The 14,915-nt window shown below is 38.6% G+C and overlaps 1 protein-coding gene across 1 annotated transcript in view; it reads left to right on the forward strand.

Moving 5' to 3' along the window:
* The first annotated feature begins 1,165 nt into the window (after nucleotides 1-1,165).
* The window catches only part of PPP2R5E (protein phosphatase 2 regulatory subunit B'epsilon), a 50,633-nt gene continuing 36,883 nt past the window's right edge, over nucleotides 1,166-14,915 (forward strand). Inside the window, exons 1-3 of the mRNA XM_058429387.1 lie at nucleotides 1,166-1,249; nucleotides 1,363-1,464; nucleotides 8,196-8,288. Coding sequence (XP_058285370.1) covers nucleotides 1,166-1,249; nucleotides 1,363-1,464; nucleotides 8,196-8,288 — 279 coding nt within the window. The remainder of the gene's footprint in view (nucleotides 1,250-1,362; nucleotides 1,465-8,195; nucleotides 8,289-14,915) is intronic.

Genomic DNA, 14,915 nt, shown 5'->3' on the forward strand with positions numbered 1-14,915 from the left:
TAGAACAGTGTGTACACGTAATAGGCACTTAATAAGTATTTATTGGATAAATAAACACATTCAGATTATATGGGTACCCCAAAGCCTTTCTTCTTTCCTCTTTCAGAGCAGCATATTATATAGCTCAGTATTTTCTGCATTACATAGGAAGGCCAGCAAAGGCTTCTGATGCAATATCTCCTTTCTTTTTCCCTTCTCACTTTTTACGCATGTTCTCCTGTCCCTCCCTGTCTTGTCTTATTCTTCAGATCTGAGGATATGTTTGGGTCATTAGGAGGAAGATGAGTGGGTGAGTGGGGCAAGAAACAGAAACCGGAAAGGAATCCTGAGACTAGTACCAACAACATTTAAAACATAAACATTTTACTGTAGAAATCTTGTAATAGGCCAGGTGAGGTGGCTCACGCCTATAATCCCTGCACTTTGGGAGGCTGAAGTGGGCGGGTCACTTGAGGTCAGAAGTTCGAGACTAGCCTGACCAACATGGTGAAACCTTGTCTCTACTTAAAAATACTAAAATTAGCTGGGTGTGGTGGCATGCACCTGTAATCCCAGCTGCTTGAGAGACTGAGGCAGGAGAATCACTTGAACCTGGGAGGCAGGAGGTGGCAGTGAGCCAAGATTGCGTCACTGCACTCTAGCGTGGGTGACAGAGCGAGACTCTGTCTCAAAAAAACAAAAGGAAATCTTATATACAGAAGTGATAGATAGTATAATGAATCCTTATCTCTTCATCACCCAGTTTCAACAGTTATTAACTCATGGCCATGTTTTGAACAACCATTGTTTAATTTGGATCTTGCCTATGGTTAAGGAATGCCTAGTTTATAGAGGTTTATATCACAGATACAATTTTACCCTAGGTATCATTACTATTTTGTAAACCAACTTGTTGAGGACAGATAAGGAATATTTTTAAGGTTATTAGAAAAGCCTGAAATTTCACCGTTTTTTCAACCATAAGTTTGCAAATAGTGAATAAGCCTGATAAGGGAAGCACATGAAGCCCATTAGCAGTTATTTATTTCTTATGTCAATTGGTTAATCAGAAACATGCTTGACTGGTAAGTAACCAAGAGCAGGCTTTGACGGGAAGTATAAAATCATGGGGACCTAGGGTGGAAAGGGTTAAATAAGGATGATGAATAGTGTTCAAGAGAGTAGGATGGTGCTGCTTTGCTACTTTCCAGCTTGCCTGGAGGTGGTCCCCACCTCAGAGCCTACAGAAAGAGGTCCTTATTCTAGTTTGGTGATGTTCCTTGTGCACTGTTATCTGGGTTCCCCTCAGCTTGGCTCCAAGGACCTTGTGTAAAACTGCGCAGAAGGTGCTTCCCGTTAACTCTGCTGCTTGTTTATTTTTAGGTATCTTGCAATATATTCAGAACTCTCCCTCCTAGTGACAGCAATGAATTTGATCCAGAAGAAGATGAACCTACTCTTGAGGCATCGTGGCCACACTTACAGGTACTTTGAAATACCATTTGTTATAAAAGAAAACTCCATTAACTCATTAGCTGATTAGCATGGGAATTCCTTGAAGGCCTTTATTCACCAAGAAATCAAATTAGAGTACATTAATGGAAAGTTAGAGAATGTTTTTTATGTTTCTTACTCTTGATAATTAGGATGCCAAAAGAATAAAATAGTGTCAGTGTGATGCTTTAGTGTCCCCCCACCTCACGTTGTAGGTACAGCCAGCAGTTGTTATTCCTCTATTAGAACTTCTTTATGATCCTGCCCTCTAGAGCCTCAAACAAAGCACAGAATTATTTTCACATTAGTATTAGTTGGATGTGATTAGCTCAGAGAGTATATATCTCATTTTTAGCAGTATGTACCCTGGGAACTTTGTATGTCTGTCATCACGTTAACTACAAATGTGTTTCTTTAGTTAGAAGGACAAAACCAAACTGTAATAGCTATTTCATTCACAGTATTATAAGGAAGAGTAACAGCTGAGAGAAGGCCAATTCTGTTCTCTTGCACTGAGAAGGCCATGTTTTCCAATCACACTCATGTGCCAGGATGGATCAGGGGCATCACTGCATCTCTGTTTGCAGCACTAGAGCCGTCTGTATTGTATTAACTTGTATAATACATACTGGTAATTTTCCAGCTCATTCCTTCCTTGTGCTGCCTTCTCTGAAGGCCAAAATTTCTTGAAAGAATAGAGCAAGGAAATTTGTACATGTTGAACCCCAAAGTCACCCTTCGATTGAGTTGGAATATCCTCAGGTTGCTCAACAAATAGCAAGGGGGAAGGGGTGGAAGAAAATGAATAATACCTTGCACATCTTCACCCCTAGGCAGAAGCTGCTGCATTTTCGTAGAAATGTATTCATGGTTCAAGTTGACTTTTTGAAGAGCAAACAAACTGTGCAGCAGAGAGAGAAAGCCTAGAGATATTCTAAGAATTTTTTCCCCCTACTTCAGAATTTCTGACACAAATTTGCAAGTCTGTCTGTCCTGCTTTGACAACTCAAAGTTTCTGCAAGTACACACTTGTGCTATTTCCCTTTGTTACGTAGAGAGCTTTTGGGGGCTCTGTTTTCTCAGCTGTTACTCAGGCATGTTATGGATGAATGCCTCCAATGCTAAGATTGGGTAAATTAGTTAAAACAAGGTAGTTGATTTACTATCTTAGATGTTTGATTTTTTTTTTTTTTTAAGGTCCCAGACATATTGTCTGCAATCTAAGAAACTTGTAAAACTATTTGTGCTTTTCATAGGTATATCCCAGGTTGTGACACAATCCAAAAAAGCATTACTTTTTGAATGGGTGAATTGTCATGTCTTATTCTTAATGTTTGGTGCCAGTTCATTGAATTACAGTTTAGTCTGGAAGAAGCTTAACAACAACAAAAAGACGATCTCCTCAGTAGTCTCACATCTTATGGTGGAAAAGACAAGGAAAGAGAAAGCCTCAGCATATTGTCTTCTCTGTATTCCAAAGAAGACACTGTGGACCACTCTTGCCATTTACAAGAGCTTTTTGAATATTCTAAATCATGATAACCATAGACATAAATTTCCCCTAAAGCACAATAAAGTTTTACTCATTATTACAGTTAATCCTTCCCGTACTTAATGACTCTGTAAAATATAGGACCAAATTAATTTCTGAAACTCTTAAATTCTGCCACAAAAAACCACTCTAGCTTACACTGTCATTACTGCAGGAATATTAACCATTAGTTCATCTGAAACCCTAAAACCAAAGAAACAATGAAAAATGGTAATGAGACCTGTGCCCTTTTGGATATAAAGGCAGAAACAGTATTATAATATGGGCTGGTTTCATCTGTGTTGACATCCTGTTCAAGGTTATTATCCTTTGGTCCTTTCTTTAGCTCAATGGGAAATATGACCTACTAATGCTGGATCAGGTGAAGGAAACTTTTAAAATTCGTAAATCAACCTTCATTCATAGTAAAGGTTAGGTCACTAGGCACACTGTTGCCTTCACCACCATCTGTTGCTTTTGGACCAAGGCTCCTGACGTAGTCTCAAGAATCCTGTGTTTCCTTTGTATATTCCTATAGCACAAATTAGTCACCTTTCCATTTTCAATGTTAGGTGGTTTTAGCACTAATGAGGGCACTCACTGAATGTATAAGAAGTCTCTTTTTCTTTTCACGATAGGTCATTCATCTCACAGTCAACTGTCATGAAGTTTAACATTTTACTTTTTAGTTGATCCACTGTCTATTCTTCTGACCAAAACACAGCATCGTTTTAGACCTTTTCACTTTTTATTAACTTCATAATTAGCAGTACGCTTCCTTTTCTGGAACACATTTTGCAAGGAAGAAACTATAAATACCTGGCGGGAGGAGGTCAAAACAACAAAATGACATTGAGATGTGGTTGTTGAATTGTTGGCTGTGCTCATTGCCCAGCTAATTGACTGCTCCTGCATATCTTTTTGATTTAAATTTGTGGCCTACACGAAATTACTGATTGGCTGAATGTAATGGCCCATGCATGTAATCCTAACACTTTGGAAGGCCAAGGCAGGTGGATCACTTGAAGCCAGGAGTTTGAGAGCAGCCTGGCCAGCATAATGAAACCTCGTCTCTATGAAAAATACAAAAATTAGACAGGCATGGCAGCACACGCCTGTAATCCCAGCTACTTGGGAGGCTGAGGCATGAGAATTGCTTGAACCTGGGAGGCGGAGGCTGCAGTGAGCCAAGATTGTGCCACTGCACTCCAGCTTGGGCAACAGAGCGAGACCATCTCACCAAAAAAAAAAAAAAAAAAAAAGTAAAAAATTACTGATTGTAACAAATTGTGGATCTTTTGGGATCTTTAAAAATAGACAAAAGAATAATTTTTAGTTCAAATATGTCAAAGGGGTCTACTCTGCGTATGTTATTCAACCTTTTCAATTATCCAAATTAGTATCTTGTTTATGTATTTTCTGAAATTAGGTGTGTCTTCAGTAGAATACAATTTTACAGGACTTTCATTTACAATTAAGAATTTGTTTTTAGTGCTTCCACTTGAGACTGACAAACAGGAATGCTAGTCTTTTTACTAAAGTTCCTTGGAGAATTCATTTATGTAACCTTGAAAAGTAATTTGTCCTCCCCAACCCCGAGTCTTTCTCTTTAGAAATTTAAGAGAGATTTTTGGTTTTGACATAAAATCTTTCTCTTAAGTGCAGAGAACACTTATGCTTATTAATAAATATGTCTGAAATGTTTCCACTAAACCATTTTAGACCATAACTGCTTTCAAGTGACCAGAGATGAGAGAGCACTTTGCCAGTCTTGCTGGAAAGCTTTGCCAGTCCACAGGCCAGCTTAGAAGATGAGAATCTCCCCTCTTTGTGGCAACCAAAAGAGGGCTAAAACCCACTTGATGGGGTCATTTGAATAAGACTGACATTCTGTTTATAAAACTGAGAGTTGACAGATGAGTGTATTAGAAAAGGAACAATTCTCTGAGGTCTTAGGACTTGGGCATTATTTTGACTAGCAAAATAACGTGAAACTTGGCAATGTCCGGATCATTAGGAAAGAAATTTTTCTGAATTCAGAGAGTTCCAAGGAGAGAAACATAGTTTTATAAGGAAGTAAAATGCTAATGTGAATCCCTAATTTAAGTTTTAAATTAGAGTCTGGCGTGACAAGAAACATTTAAATCAGTGGTATCTGTGGACCCTTAGAGGGGCTCTGAGACCTGATTTTCAGTGTCCTGCAAGGTCAAAACTACCTTTATAACAGTGCTGTATATATGATTTGTCCTTTCACTGTGTTGACGTTTGTACTATTCATTGCAAAAATGATGGTGGTTAAAATTGCTGCTACCTTAATGAGAATCAAGGCACTTGTGCCAAACTAGTTGAGTATTCTTCACTGCCAAGTACTTGTAATTAAAAATGTAAAAAAGCCGATTTCACTTGAGAACATCTTTGAAGAAACAGTGAAAATTAATAATTTTATTAAATTTTGACCCTCAAGCACACATTTAAAAATATTCTACATGACACAATGGGAAGTATGCATAGTAACATCCACTGCATACTGAAATATAATGGTTATCTTATGGAAAAGCATTTGTATAATAGTTTTTGAGCTGTAACCCAAACTAGCCTTTTTTTTTTTTTTTTTTTTCCCCCTCCTCATGAAACATCATTTTTACTTGAAGGAATGACTGACAAACTATGATTATTCAGACTTGGGTATTTGGCGGATATTTTCCCTGAAACAAACAAGAAAACCATTTGACAATATTTGTTACCACTGACAAAATTAGAGCATTAACGCAGAATTTAGAATTAGAATTTTAGAAAACTTGTATCTGTCTTGCATCTGTCACCTTGAGCTTGCAGCTTCCCAAAGCTTAAAGACTTTTTTAAAATAAAATTGAGATAATAAAGATGTGATATTTTTAGATACTGTATAATAAAACAAGTCAACATTTAAAAGAGCTGCATAACTCAGTGAACCAATATTTTCCAGTTGGCAAATGATGTTAGGAAACCATGCATGGATAAAGATCCATTCAAAGTGCAAGACAGATGATTGGATTTTAGTGTAATGAAGTATGAAAAGTTCATTGATATCATTTCAGATTCTATGTTGCAACTAATCTTTAAGAAATGACAATTTGTTGGCCAGGTGCGGTGGCTCACGCCTGTAATTGCAGCACTTCGGGAGGCAGAGGTGGGCGGATCACGAGGTCAGGAGATCGAGACCATCCTGTCTAACACAGTGAAACCCCGTCTCTACTAAAAATACAAAAAATTAGCCGGGCGTGGTGGCGGGCGCCTATAGTCCCAGCTACTTGGGAGGCTGAGGCAGGAGAATAGCATGAACCCGGGAGGCGGAGCTTGCAGTGAGCGGAGATTGCGCCACTGCACTCCAGCCTGGGCGACAGAGCGAGACTCTGTCTCAAAAAAAAAAAAAAAAAAAGAAATGACAATTTGTTGAATTTAGTGTAGCATCAAAGAAGAATATCCACAATTATGTGGGAGAAGAAGAAACTAGTAAAATACTCCCCCTTTTTTGGTGAAGATCTCCCTGGATCTCCATCAGCCTTAATTTTCTTTGTATACTTAAACCAAAATGACATATCACAACAGATTGGATATAGAAGCAGATGAAAATCTGTCTTACATTAAGCCACATATTAAAGAGATTTATAAAACTATAAAACAATGGCTTTCTTCTCAATTCTTTTGGAAAGTAAAGGTTTTTTTTTTCTTTTTTTTCAGGAACATAATTATGTTAACATATAATGCACCTTGTTTTTAAATGAAACAGTAAAATTTTAAAGTTTTTTTCACTTTTTATTTCTAATTTGATATTATATATATCATATATATCTCATATAAACAAAAGCTTTGGGGTCCTTGTTAATTTTTAAGTGTAAAGGAGTGAGACCAAAAAGTTAGCAAATGTTATTTTAGGAATAGTGATGATGATACATGTTACTCATTGTGCAGAGGGCTTTATGTGTGTATTTTCACATTTAATCTTAGAGACTATCCATCTCCATTACAAAATCGAAGAGACAAAGTTTCAGAGAAATTAACTTGCTCAGGGTTACACAGTAAGGGAAAGAGTTAGGCATTCAACCCAGTATTCATGTCTTAAAAAGTTCTGGATTATATATTTATTTTTTAAAGAAACAAGAGTCTTGTTCTCTTGCCCAGGCTTGACTCAAACTCCTGGGCTGAAGCAGTCCTCCTTCCTCAGCCTTCTGAGTAGCTGAGACTGCAGGTGCAGGCAGTTGTACCAGTTAAAGGTTCTGGTTTTGATACACTGTTGCATACCTCATCAGGATCTGATGTAGCCTTTGACATAGACTTATTATGCAAAGAGAATAGGCAATGATTCCCCACTGGTTATCCGAACAATTATTTGAGGCTGACTTTTTGCAGATGGGTATATTGTGCCACACTACCTTATGATCCGGATGAGTAGAAATTGCCATAAACTTTCTGAAAAGAAATTTGTCATTGAGTATCAAAAATTCTGAATGTTTGGATATCTTGTGATCTAGCAATTCCACGTTTAGAAATATTTCCTTATGACATAATTGAACAAGTACATACTGACGTATGCTATGTGATGCACATTGTCACAGAATGATGGAGAAATAATTCAGAAACTACTTAAATATCTAAGCCTGGGAGGTTGGTTAAATTAATTATGAATAATGGAATTATTCATTATACATTATAATGGACTACTTACAGCTACTAAGAATGATAGTTGAGATATTATTGATGTAAATTGTTGATAATACATTGTTTAAATGGTAAAAGTAGTCTGTAAAACTGTAAAAGTATATTTATATGGTACGTTAAATGAAGTATATACATAATATATTGTTTAAATGGTACAAGTAGTTTGCAAAACTGTAAGAATATATTTATAGTACATTAGTATGTTGTAGAAGGAAATATATACATTGAAATGTTAATGGTGGTTGTCTCTGAATGGTAAGATTATGGGAAATTTTTCGTTGCTTTGTTTGGTTATATTTTCTAATTTAAACTTTTAAAAGTTGAAAGCATAACAGCAACTGTGAGCCACAAGAAAGGCTGGCCTGGTTTGTTGATTGATACTAAAATCAATTTTCTAAGGCCTGTCACTTTTAGTGTTACAGGCTTTTGGTGGTTTTTAGTACTGTTCTCAGTGAATCATAATTTGAAAGTAATTATGATCTGTTTGTTGCAGCTTGTATATGAATTTTTCATACGATTTTTGGAAAGCCAAGAATTCCAACCCAGCATTGCCAAAAAATATATAGATCAGAAATTTGTATTACAGGTAAGCAAATTATTGTGGATGTGTGTATTTGTCATCCAGTTAACACTTTATCTCATTTTCTCTTCATGTTTGTTAAAAAAATTTTGCAATGACAGTTATATCACCCACAAAAAATATATATATAAACATAAGTTAATTTCCATTACTGCCTATTAAAAGTAATAGGTACATTTAAGTTTATTTATGGTAGAAATCAATTACATTTTAAATAGCCAGGAATGCTAATGCCTAAATCCCTACAGTTTTCTCTTAAAATTTAATTATAAAGGAATTTCATTTATATAACCTTGGTTTATGTGAATTGTTATATAGCTTAAAAACTTATATTTGCATAAGGATTCTTAAAGAACTGTGGTGTAGATCTGTCAAAACTGAGTAGGCAAGCTCAGACTTCAAAGCATAAGTAACCTGTAATAAATAATCAAAGTCAAGGTACTGATGAGATTTCACTGCTAGAAAATAGCATAGCTTAACATTCTAAAATTTCCCTAAAGGGATTAACTCTCATCTCTCCATTTGGAACATCTCTGGGAACACTTTTTTCCTGACTCCTCATTGTGCATGTTATAATGATGGATCTTCCTTTTTACCTGGAACTTGGGTGCTTTCATGGCACTGAAGTTTTAGGTAACACCTCCTTGCTCCTGTTGTTGATATATTCATCTCTAAAAATGGATGCTTGAGCCAAACTGGTGTAGCTCTTTTCTGAGTGACATATGGGGCATCTAATGTAGGAAAGAATAAATGTTTATCTCCTAGTAAGCCAGTAAGAAGAATTTCAAATTTAAAACATTAATTTGATCTAGCCTGGGCAACAGAGCAAGACCCTGTCTCTAAAAATAAAATAAAAAGTAAAACATTAATTTGGCAGGAAATTGATCTCCTCTGCCTTACTGGGATGGGGCTGATAACCTTTGTGATCTCATTTCCCTCCTTAATTAAATTAATACGTTTGGAATTTAGGATATATAGGTTGAACCATAGCCAATTTTTTGACTGTTTTTAACACTCAAAAGAGCAGTTTCATAGGGTTCAATCCAACAGGGGCAGGCAAGCTTCCAGAGAGCTGAGGGGCATGGAGGCCTCTCCACATCCTAAGTAAGGCTAAGTGGAATTAAACCCAAAGTTCAGGTGTTAGCTCAGAGCTGAAAGGAGCTTTGGTGCCTTGCCTGTGGGGCTCATTAGTACCTGTACACCCTATTCCCCTAGGTACATGGGGCTGATCCTTGATTTAGAGTACTTTGGTACCACACTGGTGAATGCTGGCTCCCACTTTAACATGAGAGGGTTTGGAAAAGTGAGGTCTGAAATAGAGATGGAAAGGTAGGTAAATAGATGGATACGTGGATCACGGGGTAAATAGGTAAATTGGTATGGATTGTTATGCCAAGGAAGCATAATTTATTTCAAAAAAATGTAAGTGATACATAATAGATCTACATTTTGTGTTGGAAAGCCTTGCACGTATATAGTGCTGTCTGATTGTCAGAGCACCTTTGCCTGCGTTAGTTGATTTGTACAGCAGTCTTGTAAAGTAGACATGGCTAAATTTTTATGCCCTCCCTCACCCCCCGCCCCAATTTTATAGATGCACAAACTGAGGTCTAGAAAGATTATCAAGTTTGCTCAACATTTCCTATTCTGGATTTCTGTCCATCATGCCATGATGCCTTCTTGTGATTCCCTTGCTGTAACTTGGAGTGACTTCAGGGGAGAAGTGGCCCTCACATGTGAAGACTAATGAAATAATAGGGTTCTCCTATTTCTTGTGAATTAATGTGCCTGAGAGGATCAGGTAGTAATTCTCTATTAGAGCCTGTATTTAGTTGACATGGAATCAGTAAATCCTATGGTCTTACTATGAAGCCAGTGCTTTTCTTACACAAGAACATCCAGGGCTCAGCCCAGTGTGCTGTCCATGGTAGACAGTACTGAAGATAATGAAACTTATAATACGAAAACATCAGAGAAACCCAGATTTGGAAAGGACATTTTGGGTTATGTATTCTAGTTCTTTAGCAAATTAGTCTCCTTTGAGACCCTTTTTCAGTGAAGAAAAGCGATACACACAGGCAGCTTGTTCCATTTTTGTTAGGAAGTTCTTTTTTATGCTGAACCTCTCTATGCCTTGTACCCTTTGTCCTTATTCTCCCCAGAATAATTTCTTAGTATATCTGTAGCCCAGACATAACCTTTCAGGTCTTAGAACACAGCTTCTGTGTTCACCCTTTGACTCTTTTTCTCTATAACAGTGGTTGCAATTCAAATGCTGATAGCCTCACACATAGTAAGTCTGAAAGCCAGGGGTCAGACAATAGGATGTAGACTGGTTCCTATTAAATGGGACTTTGGCTACCCCTCTTCATTCAGTTATCCCCAGACTTTTCTCCTCGCCAACCCCCAAGATAAATAGAAATCCAGATTCTTCTGTGAAGTTTTCTGGTGTTACTAAAATCTTGTACAGAGTGAACTAGCCCATTTGCCTTCTGGATCTAGCTTACCATCTGTCAGTATGCATTTTCTCCTCCAGACCGAGTTCTTGGTTCTGTCAACCTTTTCTCATTTGTTAGTTTTGAAGCCTTCAGTGTCCTGGATGTGTCCATTTGTCCTCTAATATGACATCTATATCTGAACAGAATGCCCTGAGCCTGGTCAGCCCAGTGCGGCTTAGAGTTGGCTTTTTCATTCCCTTGTTGTGACTCTAGGTTTCTTAAAGGAAAAGTCTCATGAGCATTTCTTACTGTAGCATGACATTGCCAACTTACGTTAAGCTTCTGATTATAGCTGGCTTCTAATTGAGCTTTCTGCATATTGCTGCATGTTTCTCTTCTTTTCTCTTTTTTAAACAAACAGGGTCTTGCTGTGTTGTCTAGGTTGGGCTCAAGTGATCCACCTCAGTCTTCCAAGTAGCTGAAACTACAGGTGTGCACCACCATGCCTGGCTTACTTATTGTTGGTTGTTACACAATTTGCTTTTTTATCTAAGTGTAGTACTTGGCATATGTTCCTGTGGAATCATTTATCCCTTATTCATATCTACCTTATTCACTGTGTCTTCCATCTTTATGACATCTGTAACCTAAATATGCTATTGGCCTCATCTAAGTCATTGATTAAAATTGTTTAACTAGGATAAACCACTACCTGTTGGGTACAGTGCACACTATTGTATATGGGTACACTAAAAGCCCAGACTTCACTGCCATGCATCTAGTAGTCCATTTTGTGTTGCTGTAAAGGAATTCTTGTGGCTGGGTAATTTATGAAGAAAAGAGGTGTATTTGGTTCATGGTTCTTCAGACTGTACAAGAAGCATGGCACTAGCATCTGCTTCTGGTGAGGGCCTCAGGAAGCTTATAATCATGGTGGAAAGCAAAGGGGGAGCATGTGTGTCATGTGGTGAGAGAGGAGCAAGACAGAGGGGGTGTCAAGCTTTTTTTTTTTTTTTTTTTTAACAACCAGATCTCACGGTAACTAATAGAGTGAGAACTCACTCATTACTTCAAGGATAGCACCAAGCCATTCATGAGGGACCCACCTCCATACCTCCATGATCCAGATACCTCTCACTAGACCCCACCTCCAACACTGGGGATCATATTTCAACATGAGATTTGGAGGGAACAAAAACCAAACTATATCAATGCAATATTTATCCATGTAACACAACTGCACTTGTACTCCCAAAACTATAAAAATAAAAATAATTAAAAAAAGAAAAAGTTGTTAAACTAGCCAGGGTTGAGATAGGAGCCTTTAGAAATTCCCTATATTACACAGCTTCATCATTAATCAGTAATCTTTGAGTTTTATCCTTGATCCAGAAATTTACTAGTATATTATCATCCTTCCTGCATTTCTTTTTTTTTTTTTTTTTTTTTTTTTTTTTTTGAGACGGTGTCTTGCTTTCTCGCCCAGGCTGAAGGGCGGGGGGTGGTCTCGGCTCACTGCAAGCTCCGCCTCCCGGGTTCACGCCATTCTCCTGCCTCAGCCTCTCCGAGTAGCTGGGACTACAGGCGCCCGCCACCACGCCCGGCTAATTTTTTGTATTTTTAGTAGAGACGGGGTTTCATCGTGGTCTCGATCTCCTGACCTCGTGATCCGCCCACCTTGGCCTCCCAAAGTGCTGGGATTACAAACGTGAGCCACTGCGCCCGGCCCCTTCCTGCATTTCTTAATTTTGGTTGTAAGGAGAACATAGAGACTATTAGATGCTATGGTAAAAGCCAGGACTCTGTGTTTATAGCATTACTGTCATCTGTAGGCCTTGTAACTTTATCATAAAAAGGAATGCCATTTATCTGCCATGTGGTATTAGTGAACGTCTAGAGCTAGTGCTGTTTACTGATGATCCTGCCCTAAGTGCTTGCAAACCATGGGTTTGTTCATCTGCCCTAAAATTTTGCCAGACACAAGAAATAAAGTGTCAATGGTGAAGTTCATTTATATACTTTACGTTTTCAGCCCCTTCCTCATTTTTCCAATTGTTGCCTTCTTTACTTTCCATCTGCTGGATCTGTTATAAATTTGACCTTCACACCAGTTCCTGAATGAATTGTGAAAGTGGCAAGCAGGGGTATTGGCAGAATCAGCACCACCACCGAGAGCTTGAATGAAATCATCTGACTAATCAGTGCATTAACTGCCATGTTGGGAATAAGCCCTGGGCACCTGTTAGCTACCATTTTCCAGAATACCCTGCTCATTCATGTTGGTAACCTGTAAGTTGGCCTCCTGTCCTTTTCCTTACCCTTTAGTCTGCTGATGACTTACCTTTGCTCCCAGTGCCTTCTAAGAGGGGGCCTTAATTTCTTAACTGGTTCTCCTGAGATCCCTTCCTGGCAGGTTTTGTTCTGCTGGGGAGTGGGTAGGCCTTTGGGGCTTGAGGGATTGATGCTGATATTTTACCCCATTATCCCCCATCCCACTCATTCCTCCTCCTCTTTCCCACCATGACGTAACTGTCCTTGAATTGACAGGTCTTTCTAACCTCTGCACTCTGTAGTCAGGTCTTTTTCACACCCCTGCTTGTCCTTGCATTTTTCTGAACTCCATAGTCTCCCATGGTGCCACCTGTTCCTAGTGTGTTTCTCTTATGACATGGAAACCTACATCCTTTTCCTTTTGACAAATCAGGATGATGTTTACCCTGTTTCTTTTCTTTGGGCAGATTTTTATTTTCTGTGGGTTTTCAGTGATCTCAAAAAAGAATCTTGGTAATCTCAGCTTAAAATTTCTTTCTTCAGTTAGACAGAATTTATTGTATCCATGAGATTTCAACCTATTTTCTGTAGCAGCTGAATATGTTCTTTGCAGTCAGTCTTCTGACTCTCGTTCCTCTGTCAGTGAATACAAAAGCAAAATAGGAATTGAGCTGTTTTGCTATGACGTAGTGGAAAGTTAGGAAACTGGGTTTGAATCTTGACTTCCCAATATATTGTAAGTATATTTTAGGAGCTGAGAATGTGAGCTTTGGGGTCAGAAGAAACTGCATACAAACTCTGGCTTCTCTGCCTACTTGCAGTATGACTTTCAGCAAGTTTGTATACCTGTTGTCCAAGCCTGAATTTCCTCATTCATGACATGAGATAACAGGATAAATGAGATACCGTTAAGTAAAATAGGAGACACCTCAAAATCGACAGTTGTCAAATCTGCTTAGTTCACTTGGCAGTGTGGATACAAAGACAGGATCCCTGCCTTCAATCTTAAACAGGTGACTGAAAACCTCGGGCAGGTTATTGAGCACTCTGAGCCTCAGTGTCGTTTTCTATAAAATGACATTAAGAGTCACCTATCACAACAAGTCACAGCAAGTAGGCTTGTTATGAGATAAGATGAGATGACTTGTAAAAATGTCTACTGCTATCACCTATGGGGCATAGTAGTTGTTCATTGAATATTAATTCATCTTTTCACAACCCCCTCGTATGTTATCTGCCCGCATTGATAGAATGTATTATTTTTCTTGATTCCAATAATTTTATTTTTATTTATTTATTTATTTATTTTTGAGACAGAGTCTTGCTCTGTTGTCCAGGCTGGAGTGCAGAGGTGCGATTTCAGCTCACCGCAACCTCCACCTCCCGGGTTCAAGTGATTCTCGTGCCTCAGCCACCTGAGTAGCTGGGATTACAGACGTGCACCACCAAACTCAGCTATTTTTTGTTTGTTTGATTGTTTTTTTGAGACAGCGTCTTGCTCTGTCACCCAGGTTGGAGTGCAGTGGTGCAGTCTCAGCTCACTGCAACCTCTGCCTCCTGGGTTCAAGCAATTCTCCTGCCTCAGCCTTCTGAGTAGCTGGGATTACAGGCACTCGCCACTACGGCTGGCTATTTTTTTGTATTTTTAGTAGTAACGGGGTTTCTCCATGTTGGTCAGGCTGATCTCGAACTCCCGACCTCAGGTGATCCACCTGCCTTGGCCTCCCAAAGTGCTGGGATTATAGGCATGAGCCACCACGCCCGGCCCTAATTTTTGTATTTTTGGTAGAGACGTGGTTTCACCATGTTGGCCAGGCTGCTCTTGAACTCCTGGACTCAAGTGATCTGCCCACCTTGGCCTCCCAAAGTGCTGGCAATACAGCATGAGTCACTGTGCCTGGCTTCCAATATTAATTTTAAAATC

This window comes from Hylobates moloch, unplaced genomic scaffold (genome assembly GCF_009828535.3).
Source record: "Hylobates moloch isolate HMO894 unplaced genomic scaffold, HMol_V3 SCAFFOLD_16, whole genome shotgun sequence".
In the NCBI taxonomy this organism is placed as follows: Eukaryota; Metazoa; Chordata; class Mammalia; order Primates; family Hylobatidae; genus Hylobates; species Hylobates moloch.